Consider the following 18,724-nt stretch of genomic DNA (forward strand, 5'->3'; position numbering starts at 1 on the left):
AGCTTGGAATTGCCAGCTTACTACCTGGAAATTGGCAGCATTTGCTCCTTTCCCACTAGGAAGTCCAAAAGAAAGCCCAATTCCACCTCCAAGAGGCTGCCATGAAATACTTTAAGTTATTTTTAAACTTTATGGATGTACAGTTTAGATTTTGGTTTAAAACGCATTCCTGAGTTGTTTTTTCCTCCACTGCAGTGTACCCAGTTACATTCCACAGCTATGAGCAGTGGCAATAGAAATGTCCAAAGAGATAGGCATAGCTTCTTCCATTCAGCAAACCAATCAGACACAAGTGGTACATGTTAACAACAAGCATACTGCAAATATAAACTGGCAAAAGTATTGTTTGTTTAATCTAATAAATGCATGGAGAATCGTGGTACATGGCACAGACCACTCTGTAATAACCCCGACTCAGTGCTCTAGAGATATGAGCAAGTCTAAGACATGAAAGAGTACTAAATGGTATGTTATAGACACTGGTAATTAGATAATTATAGCTGGAATTGTTCAGAGAAGAAATAAGCGTTGTTCTGTGAAGGAGCATGAGAGGCTGGCATCACTCATCAGCAGGGAACATGCTCTATGAACACAGGACAACATTTGCCAAGTCGTAAGTTTAGGAATGAAGCAGAACCAAGAAATGATGAAAAGCTGGGGGAAATGGGTAGGAATGATAACAAATAGTGGGGATAGGAGGAGGCAGCAGCCTGAAAGGATTTATGTGCTGCTCTTTAAGATCTGTACACTGAGCTCAGAGCAACTTCCAGCCCTGCACCAAGAAACACGAGTCATATGAAGTTACTACATATTAAAGAAATAAAATAGAAAAGCAGAAACAGCAATCAAAATATAAGTTAGAACAGGCTTGGACAACTGCTAGAATTACAAACAGAAAGACAGAAATGCATTTTAGCAACGCAGAGTGGAACTAAATCCGAAAGTACACTCAGGGCTGGCTTTTTGCAAAGAGAAAGGGCACTGTAAGGACAGCAAAGCTTCTTTCCCTTTCTTAACTTTCTAACCACAGTTTGCATCAACATAGCTGAAAAGGGAAGTCAGTCTTTGTAGTGTTGGAATGAAGTGATCTGTTAATTAAGAAAATACATTCCAAAACTTCTAAAACTGAAGGGAAAAAGTAGGTAGAAACTTCAGAGATTAACTTTGCAGGTGGAAAACATTGGATGAAATCCTAGAAGGATGGTGGGATTATTGGTAGTGACATAATAGCAATGTTTCAGAAATAACAAGCATGCACAAGAGTGGAATTCGCAGAACTGGAAAGTCAGCAGACCCAAGAGCTTATCTACACAGAGAGAGATTTAATCTAAATGATTAGAGCTGTGCTGAATCCTTGTACAAGAACAAAATTAGATCGACTCGAACTTGATTCCCCTTGGATGTGAATAGAGGCAGTATCACTTAAGATCTCTATGCTATGATTAAAATTTCCGTGTTCATGGGTTTGAAAAGTGTCTTTAAGCTGTTGTTGTTTCTATAGCTGCAAGCAACACGCAATCCATCTTAAGTGCTTTTTGCTTAACAGAAGTCTGTGAACATTTATGGTTGGTTTGCGGAAAATTCTTGGGGGAAAGTCGAACCAAATTAACTGAAATTGCAATTGAAAGGTGATTCAGCATATTCACTTTAAATTCACATCTTTTGTTATATTTCTCCTTGCGTTCCTGAACAGTTACATACAGAACTAAAAACAAAGTTTTGATGGTAACTTGTTGGCTTCAAGAAAATGCAAGGAAGTGGGGCATTCTCTTTCAGCCAGAGCACTGTGAACCAGCACTGTATAACTAGTTAAAGAAATTCTGCCACCACTCATTTCCCATGTTATGACCACCAGAAAAGATACACATGCTAAGATGTACCTTACAATGTTGAGTTACAAGTAGTATGTAATAACACTTACCATAATACTATATAAACAGATCGTAGAACTATAACAGAAACTAGTGTTCCATACATGATCTGTAAATAAAAGCAGAGATAAAGATCAGCAGTGGTATTCAAGAGACTTTATAAAATACCAAATGAATAAAACTGTTTGCATCTTGACTGTAGTTTCTTAGCCTGAAGAAAATAGAATCCCTGCTAAATTTTTCTTTGGGTCTACCCAAAGAGAATGTCTATAAAATAGACAAATAGAAACAAGGTTATAATCACACTGTGTATGCAATTATGGGAAAAGTCAGTTGTGGAAAGCTGCTGTTTCATTTCTTTGAGTTAGAAAGCAAACACTAGATGGCACTCAGTAAACACCTTGGCTTCAAAACAGTAATTCACTCCCATTACTTGTTCTCTAACTGGAAATTTTAACCCCTGCTTGCATAAGCATCAGTTGAAAACACATTTGAAATTTATACTTCCTTCACTTATGTTTAATATTTTTTCTGAAGGTAAACACTTCAAGAGTCTATCCACTACGCCCACACAGAGCATCAGCATGAAAGAAACTTTCCAGGGAGCATTTGAAATCATCTATTCCCAAATTGCTAGGATTCATTCTACATATATAGAGAAAAGGCTGCATGCTCTGAGAAGTCCCACGAGCAACATCTGTCTCACTGTAAGCTCAATGAAGTTGAATGTGATGGTCTGACAAATAAAAGGTCAAAGTACTCATTTCTTTCCTGCCTCATGATTTTCAAATCACTCTCTGCTTCTTTCTCCATAGCCTTAGGATTCACATGATACCACCTCCAAGACAATACAGATTAACAAAGTGAAGCAATGGAGTCTGCCATGCCTGAGCAGTGATGCAGAAGCCAATGCAGCACAGAGGATTTTCAGACACCAGTGGCATCACTTTACTGTGATAAAAAACCCACTTTAGTGGGTTTTTAAAATCCACTAAACCTAACAGAACAGTTGATTTACAAACCAGTGTCTTCATCACATTCTGTCAACCTCATCTCTTTCCTTCTTTTCGACTACACTGTCTTCAAGGCTCTGCCATAACTGGAACATTCAACTATTAATATCCCCAAACATATGCATGCAGCCATTCACCTGACACAGATTGCTGTAACAGCATTTAATAAAACCTACCGTTCAGAAATCCATAAAGACCACCTTCCAAACTCACTTTAGCTTTAGTGATGAGGTTAGTAGCACTCACTGTATTATCAGTGCATACATTCCGAGCACGACAGACAATGGATTCTTTATGTTTGACAACAGATAGAAGCTCCAATATTGACTATGTAAAGCCATTCAGCTCAGCAGCTCTCTATTTGCATTCAGCATGAGATAAATAAATTCAGTAACTACGCTACTGCTACGTGCATACTGCTCTGTAAACAAAGCAAAACTATTTGGAAAAGCTAATTTGTTCTGGCTTCTACTTTTACACAAAACTGTAAACTAATTCCCTTGATGGAGTGCAGCACATAAATCAGAAAATCTGCTAGGTATGGCCCTGGTATTGAGTGCTGCTCAGTGCCATCTGAAGTTGGAAAGGGGACATGGTGCTGGGACTGCTCACTGCTGAGTGCTCCATGTGCTGCTGCAATTCTCCATTGCTAGGAGAATTTGCCTCTCCATCACACTGACAAATACAGACTAAATTTAAAAGTTAAATCACAGAATGGCTTGGGTTGGAAGGGACCTCAAGCATCATGAAGCTCCAACCCCCCTGCCACAGGCAAAGCCACCAACCTCCACATTTAATACCAGACCAGGCTGCCCAGGGCCCCATCCAATCTGGCCTTGAACATCTCCAGGAATGGACGGGGCATCCACAGCCCCTCTAGGCAGCTGTTCCAGCACCTCAGCAATCCCTCTGTAAAGAATTCCCCCCTGACATCCAACCTAAATCTTCCCTCCCTCAACTTCCAACCATTTTCCCTTGTCCTGCAATTATCAATCCTTTCAAAGAGTTGGTTCCCCTCCTGTCTGTAGGCTCCCTTTAGGTATTGAAAAGCTGCAATGAGGTCACTCCACAGCTTTCTCTTCTCTTGGGTGAACAAGCCCAGCTCTATGAAAACTCAGTCTGCCTTCATAGGGGAGATGCTCCAGCCCTCTGATCATCTTTGTGATCCTTCTCTTGACCCTCTCCAACAGCTCCCTGTCTCTCCTGTACTGGGAGCTCCAGACCTGGATGCAATACTTCAGATGGGGCCTCACAAGAGCAGAGGAAAGAGGGAGAATCACCTCCCTATCCCTGCTGGCCACCCCTCTTCTGATGGAACCCAGGATACCATTTGCTTTCCAAGCACAGTGCTCTTGAATAGCATTTTACTCATTTCAAAGAGCTTTTGCTTTCCTAACCAAATCCAGTAATTTATTCTAAGAGAGAAGAAGGAGCTCCTGGGAAGGCTCCTTGGCCTGACCTCATTTCCTTGTGGTTCTCATCTACAGTCTGCATTGACAAAACACAGTTCTGCAGCATGGTTACAGAAAAAGCAACCCGTGAAGTGAGAGACTTTTACCAATTTGCTTAAGAGAATCATAATCATTAAGGTTGGAAAAGATCATTTAGTCCAACTAAATGACCTTCAAGCTTTTTCTATGTAATTCTCTCTGTTTCTTTATACAAGAAACCAAATAAATAGTGCTAGATTAAGTCCACAGAAACACAGTTTAGAGCCAGCCTAAAGCCAAGGTAAAACACTGGCTATAAACACTATTTTTGCAGCTCCTAAAAGCAGGAAAAAGGGAAAGCTCTGAAAAGCTGTAGAGCCACTGGCTCAGTATCTCTTAATGGCTTGTGGAAGGGGATGGGTTTAATGTAGGAAGGAAAAAAGAAACCTTGCAACGACTAAAGAAAAACTCATCCACAGCTGACACTTCAATTTCTTTCCTTCTGCACTCCCCCACACAAATAGATTGTAAGCAGTAAAACACAACATTCATGCTTAAAAGCCCATGAAAGACTGCAACAACAAAGTGTTCTGCTCTGTGTGCTCCAACCCTTCTCTTCACACCACAGGCAAACATCCAGGAGGTGTTGCTACGATATGCACGTCTTATGACAGCTTTTGCTTACTAGATGTCTATAGACAGTGCAGCATAAAATAGTTCATACTTCTGGGAGCAGTGTTTACTTTTATTCCTCTACCACCCATGGACTTACTATTTTAAATATGCCAAAAAAAGCGTCTCAGGTATTATCTCCCACCCAAGGGATAAAGGACAAAATAAAATAAAAAATATCTACTGTAATTCAAGTCTATTCAAATTTCTCAATTCCTTCAGTTCTCTTTGTTGTTGTTCTTTAATGTATCACTTCAGTGACACGTGAACACCCAAGCAAGCTTTGTGCAATTCTGCCTTACAGTGCCTTTACATTGGAAGCAAAAGATCACCTGCACTACAATTTAAGCAAGAGAAAAATAGTAGAACCTTTTTCTTTTGTTATCCATAAGTTTCCCCTCTACTGGAACAGGTTGCCCAAGGAGGTTGTGGATGCCCCATCCCTGCAGGCATTCAAGGCCATGCTGGATGTGGCTCTGGGCAGCCTGGTCTGGTGTTTGGTGATCCTGCATACAGCAGGGGGTTGGAACTGGATGAGCATTGTGGTCCTTTTCAACCCAGGCCATTCTATGATTCTATGATATGATTATGTCAGCTTCCAAACCTGTGTCTTTCCAATGGGGAAAAATTCAAGGTCTTCTTCATACTGAGTATTACCTGGTGAGAAAGACATATATGAAGAGTATGCTTCCCATTTACAAATGGGACCCAAGCATTCCAGCACTCAGTATTCAGCAGTGTTTTTGAGATGATGTAGAGTTTAGCAAATCAAACAGATTTGCTCTCGTGTACATCAGAAACAAGCTTTGTCCTCCACACCAGGGGAAATGTATAAAACTGGTTCTTCATCTTCTCTTCTAGTACAGAAAACCTGTTAATTTTCACTTCTATTTCTTCTGCTCCTAGCCTCCAGTCCATTCTCTGCTAACAAATTCATCAGCCTCAAATATTCATGCACACTTTGGGAATCACATTTGCAGATTTGGGTTTCATGGCACTACTTACCTATTAATATCCCAACCACCTATGAAGAAATAGTACTTGAAGCTAGAAACTGTATTTGAGATTTACAGCAAAGGCACCAGACTTCTACGTATTCATGCATTTCTAGGAAAGAAGTCTGAGCAGAGGTAAAAAGGAAGGGCAATTCCTACAGTAACACTGAGTATCTGAGAACAGTCTTACTGCTGTTCAGCACTACACGTGGCACCAACAGCTCATTACTGAGCCAACCCAGATTCACCAGGTTTGGTATTAATTACACCAAGTTACTGCTGCTGCATGGTGCTGAGCAGCCTTCCAGAGCTCCTGGGATACGGTCTGCAGAAGTAAACAAAGTTTTTCTTGGTTTTCCCTTCAAAGACTCATAGAGCTCATCCTTTGCAGACTCTGAACATCTTTCCACGCTCCTCCTAAGCTACTGTGCAGGTACAGGTACTTGCCAGAGTGAAAGCTGTATCTGTTTTCTAGAAGCGAGGCTGTGTAACTTAGAGTAAAATTTCACACAATTCGTTTTACACTTGTTCTTTAGCAGGACAGTGCCTGACTTTGAAAACCTCTGTGGTGAAGATATGCCCTGAAAAGGTCATTTTTAACAGATTGCTTGGCAACCTGAGCATGTAGAAAGCAGGAAACCACCGTAAGGTACAATATCATTAAGGCAAAAGGCTACAACTGGCTGCTGTCTTAGCAGGAAGGACTCTGGAGAGCTGCAGGACACTGTGTGCTGCCCACAGATATTCCCTAAAAAATGGGTAACTGTAAGTCCAAATGGGTTCTGCTGTGCCACAATACACTCTTCATTCAGTTTCAGGCTCCCATATGCAATCCAATACTCAAGTTTCATATTAGCCTAAGTTATTCTTCTTTCTTTTTTCCATTTGTATGCTTAAAACACCACTGAAGATAATTTTATTCATTTGAGCAAATGAAATATCTTTTCCTCTCACGCTCACTCCTTCTTATCTAAAATCACCTTAAATTGAAAATCCAGTACACGTGGTTTACTTCTATCACTGCTGCAGAAAATTCACAGGTCATATTATTATGCTGTGATCAGCAAACACATCTAGGCTCTCTCTTCCTTGAGTGATCTGTGCACAGCTTACCACAACAGTAGCTGGTATGTGCCCATCAGTTCTTCCATTCTGAATCATTTCAGATCCTACCCCCTCTTTAGCAGTGTTAATCCTCCAGGTCTCCCAGTTCATTCTTCATCCTCCTCTGTACTTAGTGATGTCTCTGAGATTTGTATCATCATAAATACCATCAGGATGTGACTCTTTTCCTGATACAGGTCATTAAATAAAAACACTCCCATAACCAATCTGAGAAAGTCCAGACCTAGTCTGGCTTTCATCATCTCCCTTAGTCATTTTGCACTACTCACTCCCTTACCATATTTGCAATTCTCATACTGATCTCCTTCTCCAGCTTGCTCTGTTATTCATAGGAGAACATATCAACACTTTTGTAATGTCTATACAAAAGATTTTTTAACTGTGTTTCCTAATGTAGAAAAAACAGCTGTCAAAAAAAAGCTGTCAGGTTAGGCTTCATCTAATTCTCTGTTTACCATTTAACTAACTCTGTTAGAAATTTGCTTCGAACTGCTGCAGCAGATGACTATGCAAATAATAAAGGATTTTACATTTATTTCATTATTCATGTAGCTCGCTCCACTCGCTGAATGAAGATTTTGAGCCCTTCAGTTGTACAGCCAGCATCCCACATGGAGCAAGTAAATAAATCTGGATGGAAAATGCTTTGCAGATGATAGCTTGCTAGGCTATAACATACTAGAAGGCCACCAGTGAGACATAAATCTAAAAATCTAACTGTTCAGGACATTTCTTCCGCTTAAAGGGTTACCTTTAACTTGTCTGTCTGTGGACGACTCCATGCCTGCAATCAATCTTCCTTCATCTCTTTCCTTCCATAAGCACAAATATACATGTGGTATAAGCACATAACAGCAACAAGCAACTGATCTCATTTAAAGCTAACTCTGAACAGTTTTAACCAGTTCATTTCCCCATCAGACAGTAAACTGGTGTGCTGGTTGGGAAGGAGGAGACACTGGCTTCAGAACATCTATTAACTGGGACCTATGCCTGTTTAGCATGGAAATTAGGTAAAACAGTGCTTTTGCCACAGAAATTTTCATATAAGCAAAACAATACAAGCTTGTAAAGACTAGTGCTATTTTTTGTTTGATTAACTGATGAAACAGAAAAAAAAAGAAAAAAAAACCTACAGATCAGTTTTAAGTGTTTTCTCCTTCTAATGACATGTAGTGCTTAGCTAACTAAAATGCACATCTCATTCCTTCCATGGCTGAATCACTGAGATCCTTGCAGACCTGTAATATCTGAATGGAGAATAAGAAGTTGGTCTCTAATGCCACGGTACCATGAGTAACAAACTGAATTTCCTTCATGCCCTGCTGGCAATATGCAATTCATGAGCACAAGTTGGGAAGGAAAGTGGAAAGGAATTCACTGAGAACTGAAGCTTGGATCCTGTCAACTGAATATACTGGAATCCTCTCCCATTCTTCATAGGATTACAGAATGGCTTGGGTTGGAGTTTCATGGCTCCAACCCCCCTGCCACAGGCAGGGCCACCAACCTCCACATTTAATACCAGACCAGGCTGCCCAGGGCCCCATCCAACCTGGCCTTGAACACCTCCAGGGATGGACAGGGCATCCACTGCCTCTCTGGGCAGCTGTTCCAGCACCTCACTACTCTCTACTCTGAGTAAAGAACTTATCCCTGATATCCAACCAAAATCTTCTCCAACTTCAAACCATTTCCCCTTGTACTGCTATTATCTACCCTTTCAAAGAGTCCTGTTGCTCTTCATTTAGAGGAAAAAAGACACTGTAACAATGAACAATACCAAGGTGTCCACGGGATTGTTCTCCTTTCTGCAAGGCTGGCAAATGATGACGACCACAGATACCTAGAGAAATCAAATGCTATTTTATGTCCTAATGCTGCTTTCTCATACAGCTTGGGACTGCGACTATGGGTTGCAATATGATGGTACAAACATATTTAATACTTAACCTTCAAGACTATACAACTCATTCAGCTGGAAAATACCTACTGTAATTATGCAGAGGACAAGAATTAAGAAAATAACCTTGCTTAGCTGTGAGTCAGAGCAATGTTTCCCCCAGATTTACAACATATTTGACATAGATGATGAAAAAAAATGTCTGCAGTACTTAAGACTTTGGTATTTGGCCATAACTGTATGTTCTGCATAAAAATCAATTTGGGAAGAGTTATAAAAGTTCAGCACTTTTACTGGCCTAAATCTTTTCTACATTGATTCTTCATGTATAAGTTATTACAGGGAATTCATACACAGAACCAAAGAGAAACCAGTTGCAAAAAATTAGTGCTTTGGGGCAGCAAGTTAAAGTTTCCCTATTTCTCTTTCCAGACAAGTCGTAATATTTATCTTAATATCTGTCATATGGAACTATACCTAAGTGAACACTCCAAACTGAGCTACAATGAAGCTGTGATATACTTATTGCAGTAAATGTAAGTTGAGTAGGTAATTAGAGAAATAAAACAGTCCAACATCAGTAGTAGATCCCGCTATTGTAAAAAAAAATAATATTTAAAATCTCTTCATTCAAAGCTAGTTACAGACAGCTCAGTAAAAATACCAGAAATTGCAATTTTCACTCTGCTTAATATCTTACTGGCAAAAAGAAAGGCAGGATGGTAAAATGGAGTTTAATAAACAGGGTAAAAAACACCTGCAAATCTCTCTTTTTATCTACAGGTAGAGTTAACAATTCTTCTTTCTAAGAGAGATCATTTGGAGCAATTGAGAATTTATTTTATTCACCAGCACTTTACTAATCCAGCAACAGGAAGCATGTATCATTTTTATGACTGCTGATGAAGCACGCACAATTTGACAAGTGACAGCACTACCAATTTCTGAAATTAAGGCTTTAAAGCTCTATCCCGCAAAGAGCTCCGTGATTTTGCTTGGCAATTTTTCTGCTGTTATCCATAGTAAAAAAAATAAGTCATAAAAGAAGGAAAGCTACACATGGCATACACAAGCGAGCACGACTTCTAAAGTCCTGTGAATGGCCAAGTGATGCATGTCCTAACCTGACACCAGCAGACGCACTTTAATAATTTCGGAAAGTGCATCAACAAAAGAACCTGTACCAAATGTTTTATTAAGTCTGTACAACCATAGAATTGTAGAATCATAGAATGGTTTGAGTTGGAAGGGACCTTGAAGATCATTTAGTTCCAACCCCCTGCTATATGCAGGGACATCTTCCCCCAGATCAGGTTGCTCACAGCCCCATCCAGCCTGGCCTTGAGTGCTTCCAGGGAGAGGACATCCACAACCTCAGTGGGCAACCTGTGCCAGTGTCTCACCACCCTCACAGTAAAGAATTTCTTCCTACTATCTATTCTACATCCACCCTCTTCCAGTTTAAAACCATTTTCCCTCATCCTGCTGCTACCTGGCCTTATAAAAAGTTCCTCCCCAGCTTTCCTGTAGGCCCCTTCAGGTTCTGGAAAGCTGCTATAAGGTCTCCTTGGAACCTTCTCTTCTCCAGGCTGCAGAGCACTAGCTCTCTCAGCCCGTCAATAGCAGACAGGACAGAATCAATAGCAACAAGGTCACTGCATAACCCTGTAAATATTCTCCATTTAAATACAGCTTGAATTTATATAGACTAAAATTGAATAGTTAAAAAAAGAAAGTTGATATTGAAAAAGGGAGAGAAGACCATGGGGCTAAACTGCCTACGCCATGTCGCAGTTCCACAGCAGCCAGTAAGAATAGAATAGAGTAGATCAGGACTCATTAAGGTCTTCCTCTTGTTACACTGATGAAAAAACATGCAAGGTATTAGGTCAAATAGTAAAACAACACATATCAAACCTACCAGTTTTTCAGGTCATCGAGAAACAGGATGGCAATGTGACAGGCAGCAGTGCTGCCTAAAGATTATGCGAAAAGCAAATGGCATTTGCCTTCCGTTTTTCCTTCCAGCTATAGCACCCTACATGACATTCCAATAAAACAACATGGTTTAAACAAAATCAGCTTCTCCAACAGAGCAAGGCTTACCTGATGGAACACAGGCTGTTTCAATTTTAAGTAAACCTGCAAAGATTAAAAAGGGATAAATAAGTTGCAACAGAGAACAACCATAACATTACTGATTTAAATACAGCCAAGGCTTGTTCTGTTAGAATAAAAATGAGGGCCTACCCATATACCATTAAAGCCGATTAAACATTTGAAGTTTCCTCCGGCAAAATCTGGGGTTTCTTCAACCCATTTTAAACTGTGGAGTTATTTTGGAACATTTGGAAGCACAAATAGAGAAATTAACATCTAAGACCTCCTCTCATTTAACAGACTTGTAACACACAAAAACAAAAATTAATACAGAAATTGCCAGGTACATTGCTGATAAGCATTGCAAGAATATGATGTACTTTGCATTGATTTGCTATTACGAATGTTTTTGACAATAATATTTCAGTTCTATTTACCAAAAGCCAGTAGTTAATAGACATGCTGGTCACACAGTTCATTTAAGCTCTATTTTTGGAGACAGAAAGGGAATATGCCCTAGGCATAACTTGCCACAAGTGTAAAGAAAAGAAAGCTTAGAAGGTGCAAAAGAGAAGGTAAGTCTTTTAAAGGAAAAAGAACCTGCATCACTATTTTAATAACATAACCTTTATCAAAAATAAAGAAAGAGATTCCATCTGTGGCTGACAGCCTGTGCAAAAGTCATTCTGTTCAATCAGGTAGCTGTTTGCATTGAGAAGGGAATCAAGTTAGAAGAACTGAAACCGTGTTGAATCTCATTTCTTAATCAGCAATACTCCCTTCTCTTTGGGCTGTTGTTTTAAAGCACCCCTGAATACAACAGTACATTACAGTTCACTTCTTGCAGCCTAATAAACAGGATTATTGTCACTTTTGTCAGAGTTTTCCTCAGGGACCTAAAAGGAATCATAGAATCATAAAATGGCTGGAGTGGGAAGGGACCTCAAGGATCACGAAGCTCCAACTTCCCCTGCCACATGCAGAGCCACCACCTCCACATTTAATACCAGACCAGGCTGCCCAGGGCCCCATCCAACCTGGCCTTGAACACCTCCAGGATGGGGCATCCACAGCCTCTCTGAGCAGCTGTTCCTCACCACTCTCTGAGTAAAGAACTTCCCCCTGATATCCAACCTAAATCTTCCCTCCCTCGACTTCAAACCATTTCCCCTTGTCCTGCAGTTATCAACCCTTTCAAAGGGTTGACTCCCCTCCTGTTCGTAGGCTCCCTTTAGGTACTGGAAGGCTGCAATGAGGTCACTCTGCAGCCTTTTCTTCTCCAGGCTGAACAAGCCCAGCTCCCTCAGCCTGTCTTTGCAGGGGAAGTGGTTCAGCTCTGTAAAAGGACTCCTCAGTCCTAAAAGGATTCTTTTCCTCACATTCCTATTCTAGCAATTGGATTACTGTGTTGTTTCCTCTTCTTCTGTATAGTAGCTTAGAGAGAAAGGTTTCAGTATACTAAGGCCAGTATGTAATTTTCTCACCAACAGTCATTCTTCACTGGAAGTGGGAGTGACTCAGAATTGCTTGTAGGATAGGAGGCTGCCAACATGCAGGTGAAAATGAGGTATCAGAAAAAGTTACTTACTATGCTGACTATGAAGCTGTATGTTATTAAAATGAAAAGCATTGGATAATTGACTGTGTTCTTGTACTTGAAACATTCGTACCTGAAAGAGAACATAAAGGAGAGTGATAACATTTGTCACTTATCACATAAAGGATGTATTTTTCAAAAACAAACAAACAAAAAACCCAACTGTAAGCTTATACATGTACTGAAAATAAACCAATCAGTGGAACAAACTGAGAAAGCATAAACATTTTTCAAAGGTGCTTAAGGGGTGATGGGTGACAAATTAGAAATGAGTTTGAAATGCAATGCAAGTGCCCCAAAGCATTACGTCTGTGAGCTAAAGTCAGTGTGGGAAAGGATTCACCTTACAAACAGTGAACTCCTCAGTTCATAAGCTTTTGGAAGAGATACCAGCATGGATGAAAAAAAAAAAGTAGTAGAAATATCTGAAATATAATCTATGAGGCAGCACAATGTGTTACACTGCAGAATGCACTGCCAAAGTAATTGCTTGGCCTGAGAGCCACTGGGCTTGAACGATGTATGAGGGAGAATCCCGTGCAGAACCACCCCAACTACCTCCAAGAAGACCAGAATGATTATTAAAGGCCTCCTGAACCAAGCATTAGCTTCACAGCATTTTAATTACTTCCAACCAAACACAGAGTCTTCTTAGAGCCGGATGTGCAGAAACAGAGTTCAGTGCTTTTGAAGACAACAGTAACCACTGCACAAAATGAGCGTGATTATTTTTTCAATTGGCTTTCTAAAGCCTCTTCTTATCCTTTCTCCAATCACACTCAAATCAGACAAAATGAATGCAAAGGCAATTTCAAGGAGACAGGGAGCTACAATGGAAAACTGTAACAGAGACATTATTATTCCGCTCCTCAGTCTGCACAAATCATACTAATGTATGAATCACAAACTGATGGTAATTTCCACAAGATGTAGATTTAGTTCTATCTCAGCCCATCTCCATTGCAAGCTACCTGTACCTTTTACAAAAAATATATCCAGTTTGCAAGTTGAATATTTGATCACATGTTCAAAAGCAACAAGACAATTAACTTCTGTCTGCAATGGGTCCTTTTAATCATTTGGATTTTCCAAGCAATGGAACAAACTGTATTCCATCCAGGCCTTGCAGGAACAGGCAAGAAAAATAACTTACTGTATCTTTACTAAATGCCTCCTTATTCCTGAAATTAAGTGGTACAAACCACCCTGGCATAGCATTAAGCTGTCATGCATGTTCCAAGACATTCTTCACAAAATTTGCACTTAACACCTTTTTTTGCTTTATTTTTCTAGATGAGTGGAAAGCAGGTTTAACCAGAAATCTGAAATTTGCATGTAAAGTCAGACTATGTCATAAAAACATAGCTGCAATTAATTGCCACATTGATAATTTTGTTGGTATTGCTGAAGTGATTTTCTTATGTCAGCTGTTTACATAGCAAGTGCCACAGCTCTGGTTGGATGCAATGCAACTCTTTAATGCTTTCCTATTAAACAAACACTAGGAAAACATTCTCTAAATTAGCAGAAACAAGGATTTAAGCCAACTTGGTGCTCTAATGGTCAAGTCACAATGTTGTACTATTGGCAAAATTGAGATCTCATTGAAAGCCTCAATGTCAGCCCCTCTGTTGAGCTCCACATATGCTATATGATAAAATCCATTATTTCAAAAATATTCAGAAAAAAAAAACATTTAACAAATACTTACAGGCAGTAGACAAACACACAACAACTGTATATCATTGGCAGTTCATCCAACAGCTACAAAAAGCAGAGACATCAAAACATGAAAACTGCTTTTAACTTGTGTGAGTTAATTAAGGAAAGAGAAGACTTAAGAAAATAGGACTTTTACATCTTTCCGATTTGCCCTTCTCAAATCAACTTCAGTATGAGGCAGTATCAAATTCTGTTTGACTACTGAAATGGTACTGTATTAATAAGCTAAATACACTGGATCTTTGGAATATTACATTACATTATGACCACACAACTTGGATCCTGCTCGATGCAGTCACATTCTAAACAAGCTTCTACAATACAATATACAGGCTTCTACAATAGATGCTATACAAGCTGCTTCGATATAAGCTTCACAAACTGTAATGAGATCATTGTTCCAGAACGTAAAATAAATCTTGAGACCATTAGGAAGCATCCTGAAATATGCTCAAAGGTTTACTTCCTAATTTTGGTAATTTCTGACACTGTTTTAATTCTGAGATGGCTTCCTCTGGTGATTTGTGGGTTTGTTTGTTTGTTTTTCATATTGTGACTCCCAAATAATGTCTTACTTTAAATATTTTTTATTATTTTGGAGATCAGCGTTATTTCTCCACCTCAATTTTGATGGAATTAAAACAGTTTTATCACCAGAGAGGTGATTTCTCAACAACAGGTACACATACACTCTGAATTGTGATGTATTTATCCATGAGGGGAAAACAAAAAGAAAGAAACTCACACAACTTTATAGCATTATTCTATCCTAAATTTTTTCTCAAAGAACAGCACACATTTCTGCTCATAACACAGTTGACTGATTTCCCTACGAAGGACTGAAAATCAGGAAAATGCAAAAGCAAGGGAATGCATCACCGAAGATCTCCTGCTTCTGATGTGTCATGGATCAAACACTAACACTGAGCCACCTTAGAACTGTTACTCCCACAACACAGAGGACTTTTTCCTAAGAAAAACAAGAACCAGATGCAAAGCCGTTTTGATCTATTTCCTCCATCAGGTGAAAGTTGTCGATGGCCATATTTGTACAGAAACTCCTTTCCCATTACTGTAAAGGATAGTTAGCTTGTTCACAATCTTGTTTTTCTGTATAACGATATGGCCAACCTGATTCTCTCTCCTCCATTTGGGAGCACTGGTTGAATTGCAAAGGCAAAAACCTTCTTTTAGAACTGAATATTTATATTGGAAAAACTGAACTAGTTCTTTACTGAAGATGAATTATCCAAAGCATGAACTATAAAACTTTTCCTTGGGTTTGGTCACAGAAACTTCAGGAAATATTTCATAATACAGCTAAACAGATTTAAGTCACTGAAAGGGCAGGTCTTGCTCTTCTTCAAACATACCACCAGTGCCTCTCGAGCCAGCAGCCGTTTGTCTGACCCATGGAGAGCCACTTCCAATAGGTGACCCAGCACACAGCTAAAACTGCAGGAAAAAGGTTTTAATCCCTGGATTATAGGGCCGGGGACTGCAATAGGTAACACAAAGAAAGGATTAGGAACAGTAGGCAGATGAAGCCAACAGGCATGCTAGGTGGCACTTTGCCACTGTTCATCACCGTTGTGATGTCTTAGGGAGAAAAAGAAAGAAGCAATAGCTGAATTCTGGTTGATAATAATAGTTACTGTTAATTATAAGTTCAGTGATTCTTTCACCGAGCCTGAAAAGAATTATCTGCAGGATTAATTCATTCATAGTTCTTTAAGAGCGTGAGTGATTCAGGGTCTCATAAAAGAAAGAGAGGGTAAAAAGAATGAGAAATACAATCTAGAAAATACTTTCACATTTGGACAGCTGTGTATATCCCAAAGTTCATATGCTGGCTGCTTTTCAGGGACAGAACAATAACAGCAAAGAGACTCTCAAAAGATCCTACTTAGGATTTGCCTGCAGAAGACAATGGCTTCTGTCTCAAAAGGAATTCATCCTTCCCAAAATGCTGTGACAGGATATCTGAACGCAGAAGGAACATGTATAGAAGGGAACTTTGTGAGCTGATTTAGCTGGTTAAAGAAGTATTTGGGATCCCGCAGACCACGGTTGAGCAAATAAAATAAAAAAATAAAATCGAGAAAAAGGTGGTTGCTTCAGAAAAAGAATTCTCAGGAACTGCTTTTGCGAGCAAAGCTTTCACATTTCCCTTAATTAAAGCATGTGAATTGACCATTTATAGTATTAAGATTGAAACAAATGTCAAGAAATTCTCTTCAAACGGCTGTCAAGTGCTGACTTTGAATCATAACAAGAGAGAAATTGAACAAGAAAAGACTATTTACTAGTTGAAATGTTTTTTCTATGGTGATTCATCGCTTAGTAAGCAAAGTATTATGGGCCACTTGCAGATTTAGCTTGGCTGCCAAAATAATAAGTGTACTTTAGCTCACATAAAGCCTTTTACTCCAGTGGGAAAAATGATGCAAGCCATTGCTGCTCCCCTCTCCTCTGCTTCTGTTCACCCTTTATACACCGTGGTCTGTAGGACACTTAGTTGCTCTGATGCAACACCAGAGCTACCTGATAAGCAGCAAAGTCACATGGATTTCAAAATAAAAACAAAAACTACCACTCAGTTTTTTTAAGCCTGGATCATTTTTGTGTGGCCTTGCTCACCTGCAGGAAAGAGAGCCCAAGGGAACATCATGAAGCTGCTACAGGGGAGGTTCAGATTGGATATCAAGAAAAGGTTCTTCATTGAGAGGGTGACAGGGCACTGGAACAGCCTCCCCAGGGCAGCGGTCATCACACTGAGCTTGCCAGCGTTCAAGAAGTATTTAGGCAAAGCCCCCAGGGCATATGTTCTGGTTTTTGGATGGAGCTATGTGGAGCCAGGAGTTGGACTTGATGATCCTTATGGATCCCTTCCAACTTGGAATATATGATTCTGTGAAAGAGGATCTGAAAGTCTGGTTAGGAACAAGCAGCTGTGGGAAGAGAGATGAAAAGGTGCAAGTTTTCCCACTGAGATAGGATTAACTTATACTAGCTATTAGTGGGGAGGGAGTGGAGTGATGGATCCAGAAAGAAACTTTTTCCGTGCCAAAAAAAAAAAAAAGATCAGCAAATACTTATGTGGTAGCAACAGAATGCTCCCCTGTGACTTATCTCCAGCACATGCTACAAAGTTGAAAATGAGCATTACGGAGGCGAGCATCACTACCGACTGCAATTTGGTTCAAATTCAAGACATCTAATTTTTGGTATCTCAGGTCCCATTACGATTAAAAGAAATTCAAGACTTGATTCAGTTGCCGAGGCACAGGCTATCTCAGATGCTCGGGGTCTCCACTACACCCTCTCAAGGCTGGGAAAGACAGTATGGGATCCAAGAGACCTGCACTCTTATGGGATGGCAGCTGCAAGCCAGACAGAAATTCACATGGTCTGAAATGACACACACTTTTGTTTTGGTAGACTGCTATGATTCAAGTTCAAACTACCAACGTAGAATCTGTGTTTACACAGATTTCTAGCATACAGCGTAGGTTTCTTAATTTTAAACTGAATTTCATTTCGTTCTTTGATATAAAGGCAAATTTCCTTCATTCTCTTAGACCTAAAACAGGCAAAGCTCTCTATGTCCCTTTAGAAAATAAGTAATACCAGGACACATCCTTATGCCCAGTGTCTGATTGCTGAATACCTTCTGCTTGAGAATGAGACTCTACTCAGCAGATACTGACTGCAGCATTTGTGCTACAAGTATATTGAGATCAATAGAAAATATAATAGAAGACATTAAGCTGAAAAAGATGATACAGTGAGTACCAATAGTCTATACTGCTTGCTATTAAAACACAGCTACAGGAATTTTAAAGTACCAGCGAGTAAGAAGATAGTATGATTTCCCAACAGACAAAGTGACTTCTACAAAGTAAGCAATCGATTAGAGCTCTTATTTTAGGAGTATGTACATCTATTAGTGTAAAGCATCATGTGGAATAAGACCCACGTACGAGGTACATTAACTCCTGTTACAGAAGTTTCATCTAGTCAAGAAATGGCAGTATGACTACATAATGAGAAACACAGTGAGTCACTGTGACTTATCAATACTTACTTGCATTTCATACTTCAGGGTCATGTGGAAGCACCAAGATCCCAATCCCACAGCTGAAAACACCAAAGCCATGGTTAGAATACAAGTCTATGTTGAAAACATTTTGGGTGCATTAACTTAAACTTACCAAAAAAAAAAAAAAGCCATGAGCATCCTATCTTGGGGACACAAACTCAGTTTTCCATGGCTGCCCACTTTATATTGTCAAT

General features: G+C 39.7%; 1 protein-coding gene across 1 annotated transcript; it reads right to left on the bottom strand.

The window, feature by feature from the left end:
• Positions 1–1,877: 1,877 nt before the first annotated feature.
• On the bottom strand, positions 1,878–18,624 carry LOC100543865 (alkaline ceramidase 3-like). Its single transcript, XM_019612312.2, has 5 exons — positions 18,516–18,624; positions 14,418–14,470; positions 12,698–12,779; positions 11,116–11,151; positions 1,878–1,980 (listed from the first exon to the last, which is right to left on the bottom strand). Exons 1-5 carry the CDS (start codon positions 18,585–18,587, stop codon positions 1,918–1,920), a joined length of 306 nt encoding a protein of 101 aa, XP_019467857.1. The 5' UTR covers positions 18,588–18,624; the 3' UTR covers positions 1,878–1,917.
• Between the last annotated feature and the right edge of the window lie 100 nt (positions 18,625–18,724).

The sequence above is a fragment of the Meleagris gallopavo genome, chromosome 1, assembly GCF_000146605.3.
Source record: "Meleagris gallopavo isolate NT-WF06-2002-E0010 breed Aviagen turkey brand Nicholas breeding stock chromosome 1, Turkey_5.1, whole genome shotgun sequence".
NCBI lineage: Eukaryota > Metazoa > Chordata > Aves > Galliformes > Phasianidae > Meleagris > Meleagris gallopavo.

Excerpts from the sequence above, each read along its gene's own strand:
- LOC100543865 (XM_019612312.2), bottom strand. The coding sequence starts at position 18,587 with ATGGCTTTGGTGTTTTCAGCTGTGGGATTGGGATCTTGGTGCTTCCAC. Across the intron at positions 14,471-18,515 it reads CCCTGAAGTATGAAATGCAA|CTGTTGGATGAACTGCCAAT; the intron begins GTAAGTATTGAT and ends TGCTTTTTGTAG. Across the intron at positions 1,981-11,115 it reads AACAGCCTGTGTTCCATCAG|ATCATGTATGGAACACTAGT; the intron begins GTAAGCCTTGCT and ends TTTTATTTACAG.